Source organism: Orycteropus afer, unplaced genomic scaffold (assembly GCF_000298275.1).
Source record: "Orycteropus afer afer isolate SDZICR_OR568_19922 unplaced genomic scaffold, OryAfe1.0 scaffold00360, whole genome shotgun sequence".
NCBI lineage: Eukaryota > Metazoa > Chordata > Mammalia > Tubulidentata > Orycteropodidae > Orycteropus > Orycteropus afer.
Window position 1 is genome coordinate 3,029,924 of NW_006921947.1, and position 5,154 is coordinate 3,035,077.

Sequence of the window (5,154 nt, forward strand, 5' to 3'; positions counted from 1 at the left end):
CACTTAAATATGAAACATCAAACAGTAGTTCAGGAAACTCAGAAGCTATAAGTTGGGGAGTAATCAGAAAGTCAGTGCTGGTCTTATAAATCGGATTACGTGTAAGAGAGAATCATAATAATTCATGAGAGTTGCAGTTAGCAAAGGACTCAGAGGCTGTGCAGATGTCTTTACGTGATCTATCGATCACATGACACCTGTCACCCCACGATGATCAGACCTTTTTCATTCACTGAAAACAGTGACACAGTGGCTCTGGTCTCCATTCCGTGGTGTGCGAATGGACACATTTCAGTTAGAAGACATCTGTCCCGAGCCAGGGAATCCTTCGCAGGTGGTTAATGGAAGGTTGCCCTGGATTCACCCTGGTACTATGCAAAGTGGTTTTTTTTTTTTTTTTTTTCCCTAAGACCTGGAAGAAACAGTGATGGCAACTTGGCAAAGCAGCATGCTGTTTACAAGAGCAGAAGTGGGGAACTAGAGAGCAAAAGCTGAATCAAGGCTGTTCGCAGCTTCGGAGCCCATGGCAGCTGTTTTCTCCTTTGGAGAGCAGTGCTTTGCACACACTGGTTTTCCATTTGCACATGTTCTGGCATGAAAGGGACATTTGTCCTCTCAGCTGTTGCAAAAGGAAATAAACACAAGATTTCAGAATCAAGATTTGAATTCAAAGGCATTAAAAAAAAAACTGTTCTAAAAGTTTTTGAAGGAAGAATTCTTATTATGTATTTAAAAGTGGAAAATTCCAAATAGTCATCTCACATGAATTCAAAATTTCTTACATCCCAATCCATAACCTCCGAGTGTTCTATTCCTCAATAACCTTTTCACTATGCAAATCCGGTGACATCCTTGTCAGCAAAGTAAAAATACATACATATACATATACATATTCATATACATATACATATACGTACACGCACAGTGAGAGAGACAGAAACAAAGTGTTTGCTGACCTGAAGCCCCCCCCTCCCAAAAAACAGAATTGTTTAAAATTCATCAGCTTAGTTTTTACTTCAGAGCTAGGAATCGGCAAGCAAAACCAGAGTTGCTGGCGAGTCAACTGGACTCATGACAACCCCATGTGTGCTCCATGGGGTTTTCAATGGCTGATTTTTCAGAAGCAAATTGCCAGCCATTTCTTCCCAAGCACCTCCAGGTTGGCTTAAACCTCCAACTTTTCAGTTAGCAGCCACTTCACCACTTGGACCACCCAAGGACTCCAAACCAAGTAACAGGCAAGCTTTTTTTGCTGTCACCATTAATCATCACTCTGTACACTCTTGTTTACTGCTCGGTTTGCCAAATCTCTGTCTGACTATCAAAAAAGTTATTTGGGCGCTAAGAAAGGATGGACTTCATTAGGAATCCCACCGTTTGGATGGTATTTACATTCAGTGCCGATGGGTGGTGTCAAGGCGAGAGTGGAAAAGCCATCCCTCTACAGGTGTCCGGGTGAAATATCTTCTGCTTCTGGCAGCAGCTCTCCAGGCTTTCTCGGCACTCAAAGCAGCTGCAGTTTTCTGGATGCTGGATGAGATCTCGGGGACACGGCGCTTTACAGACACACTCGCAACGGTCTTCATCAAACTTCATGTGTGGCCCACAGAGTGCCAGCTCCCGGAGGTGAGAGTGGTCTACACAGAAATAGAGAGAGATTGCTGGGGCAGCTGCAGCCTGGGTGATGTGGCCACTGAGTGTGATCGCGTATTTGACATTGTCCTAAAATAGCCTGCATTCCCCTTATCTCTTTTCCTAAAGATTTGTGCCCCTCACCTCTTCACAGGGGGAGAGAGGTTCACTTCAGAGTTCACAATACAAATGCAGAACTTGTGCGGGTTCTGGAGTTTGTGATGAAAAACACTTTTTGATAACATTTCCAGAGATTTTTAGGTCGGTAACTTGCTAAAATTGCAAAATTCTACCTCCAGCTATTCCACGGAAGAAGAGGCGGTCTGCTTCCATAAAGATTTACAGCCTTGGAAACCCAAAGGAGGTTACTATGAGTCAGAATCGACTTGATGGCAGTGAATTTGGTTTTTGGTTGGAAGGGCCATGTAAGAAGAAGCTCTGGTGGTGTACTGGTTAAGGCATTTGGCTGCTAACTAAAAGGCTGGTGGTTTAAATTCACCAGCAACTCCGTGGAAGAAAGGCAGTCTGCTTCCGTAAACATTTACAACCTTGGAAACCCAAAGGAGGTCACTATGAGTCGAAACCTACTCAGTGGCATCTAACAACAACAAGGGTGATATGAGTCGGAATCCACTCAGTGCCAATGGGTTTGGTTGGGATGGGCCCTGAGTCTAGCCCTCCTCATTTTCAACCAGTTGCTGTGAAGTCGATTCTGATTCATGGTGACCCCATGTGTGTCAGAGTCGAACTGCGCTCCATAGGGTTATCAATGGCTGATTTTTAAAAAGTAGACCATCAGACCTTGCTTCCAAGACACCTCTGGGTGGACTCAAACACCCACTCTTTCAGTTAGCAGGACACAAGCATGTTAACCTTTTGCACCTCCAAGGAATTCTGAAGGGACAATTCCTACCATCACCCACTGCCATTGAGTCAATTCCAACTCATAAAGACCCCATAGGACAGAGTAGGACTGCCCTATAGGGTTTCCAAGGCTGTAATCTTTACAGTAGCAGCCTGCCACATCTTCCATGGAGCGGCTGGTAGGTATGGACTACTTACTGACCTTCCAGTTAGCAGCTGAATGCTTCACCACTACCACCAGGGCTCCATTGTCAAGTTCAATTTATGGATTTAATTCTGGGGAATATGATCATGTTCAAAGCTCTGACAAAACCAAAACCAAATCCACTGCCATTGGGTGGATTCTGACTCACAGTGCCACAGGAAGACAGAATAAAACTGCCCCCAGATGGTTTCCAAGGCTGTAAATCCTTACGGAAGCAAGTTGGCTGACTTTTTTGTTAGCAGCCATATGTCTTAACTATTGTGCCACTGAAAAAAAAAAAAAAAATTCACTGCCATGGAGTCGGTTTCCGAGATAGTAAATGTTTAGGAAAGTAGATTGCCTGGTCTTTAAAGGTTAAGTAGTTCTTAAAAGAGATGTTTTGATCACTAGATGGCAGCAGAGATTCACACAAAACACTTCAGGCGTGCCCAACTCCTTTCTTGGACAAACTGGTTTAAGGAAACAGTCCCAATGCAGTTCAGCAAGGTCATTGGCAAGAGCTGTCCTCACATCAGTCTGGGCAAGTTAAAAGGACACGGAAAGGATGCAGGGGAGCTGGGTGGGTCAGCAACTAGCTCAGGGTGATAACCCTGAAAAAAAATATATGGATTTCCATCCCTAGGGAAGTTAATGATGGGGTGTCAATGTCCTGTCCGCCACCTTCTTCCTTTTATTACTTTTATCAGTAAATTGATGGAACTTTTTAAAGTAACTTTTTGAAATTTAGGACTCTCTTGCGGAAGGGAGGGAGGTATCGAATACTTTAAAATATAGAATGGGGACCTCCCAGTTTTTTCTTTTCTTTTTAAAATCATTTAGAGCCATGACCTGGATCTAACAAGATGAAATTCAATTGGACTGGGGTTCATGAGCCCAAATGCGCAGTCATGACAGAGGAGGGAGGCATAGAAAAAAGGCAGGTGGCTCTACAGCCATGTGCACAGAAAAAATGCTCAGTGAACAGGATTATGGGAGATGAAGTGATGGTGATGCAGGCTTCCCCCACCTCTACGTCCATCTTTGCTACAGCTTCCAAAAATGTTCTTAGCTTCCTCTCATGCCCCTTGCCAACCCATCCCCTTGTACACGGCCATTGGGCTAATGTCACCATAATTCTCATAGGTGGTGTCACTTTCCTGCTTGAACCAGTTCAGTGATTTCCCTTGGCCTTTAGCGTCACATTCAGGCTCCAGACCAAGGCTCACAAGGTCCTTCTGCTGGGTCCCTGGAGACCTCCAGCTTCCTTGCTTGCATGTCCCCAGACTCTCCCATGTGTCCCCTCAGTGCTGCACTTCCTCAGTAGCCAGGACATTCGATGTCCTCTCACCTCCAGCCCTGAGCACACATTTTCCCACGCTCGGAGCAATCTTCCCACCCTCAACACGTGTGTTCTGGCGGAGTCCCTCTGCAGGAATTCTTGCCAACCGGAAGAAACTGTGTAACTCCACAGAGTGCCCTTTTGCCTCTGAAGGGCAGTCCTGGTTTCAGCTCCCTCTAGAATTGGCTGAGGCCTCTTTTTGTACCGCATCTCAGTTCGCCGGCTCCCTCTGCCCAGGCCTATCTCCTTCACACAAGATTGTTCCTGGTCCAATCTTTTGTCTTAGAGGCTGGGTGCTGGGAAACCACAACTAGAACAGTCTTTATGGTCTATGTAGATTGTCTCCCACAATGACGTTCTCACAGTAAAGGCAGTCCCCAACATATCCGAGTTATGATGAATAGCATTTATAACTCAAAAAGTCAAACTCACTGCCATCGAGTTGATTCCAACTCATAGTAGCCCCCACTGGGTTTCTGAGGCTGTAAATCTTTACAGAAGCAGACTGCCTCATCTTTCTTCTATGGAGCAGCTGGTGGGTTTGAACCACTGACCCTTTGGTTAGCAACCAAATGCCTTAACCACTACACCACCAAAGCACTTACAATAGTTTGGAGGTTTTTTTTTTGTACATCTTATCATTAGTAATATGTATTTCATACAATGTTAAAATATATCTGTAAGGTTAGATGTAATGTTTCCAACCCCTCAAGACAGAGATTGGATTTATAAAGATACTGGTAATAAAAGGCAATAATAATGAAAACTTAAAAAAAAAATTGACTTATATCAGAAGCAACTTACGACGGAGTCATCAGGATGGAACCCCGTTGTAAGTTGGTGATTACCTATATTAAAATGAGTTACACGGAGAAAGAATTAGATTGGTTTCACATGCCTCTATAGGTGAACAGACCATTCTCTGACTCGCTCACTTGGGACACATCATCAGGGGCTATCAGTCACTGGAGGAGGACATTATGTTAGGTGAAGTCGAGGCCTAAAGAGAGCGAGGAAGACCTGCAGTGTGATGGCCTGGCACAATAGCCACAAAGACGGGCCTGACCATGCTGGTGACAAAGCATCGTGCAGGCCCAGGCAACATTTTGTTCTGTTGTACATCAAGTTCCCATGG

The 5,154-nt window shown here is 44.6% G+C and overlaps 1 protein-coding gene across 1 annotated transcript in view; it reads right to left on the reverse strand.

Annotated features, from left to right (window-relative positions):
- Positions 1 to 477: 477 nt before the first annotated feature.
- The window catches only part of VEGFD (vascular endothelial growth factor D), a 44,016-nt gene continuing 39,339 nt past the window's right edge, over positions 478 to 5,154 (reverse strand). Inside the window, exons 6-7 of the mRNA XM_007952846.1 lie at positions 1,435 to 1,637; positions 478 to 612 (exon numbers count right to left, since the gene is read on the reverse strand). Coding sequence (XP_007951037.1) covers positions 478 to 612; positions 1,435 to 1,637 — 338 coding nt within the window. The remainder of the gene's footprint in view (positions 613 to 1,434; positions 1,638 to 5,154) is intronic.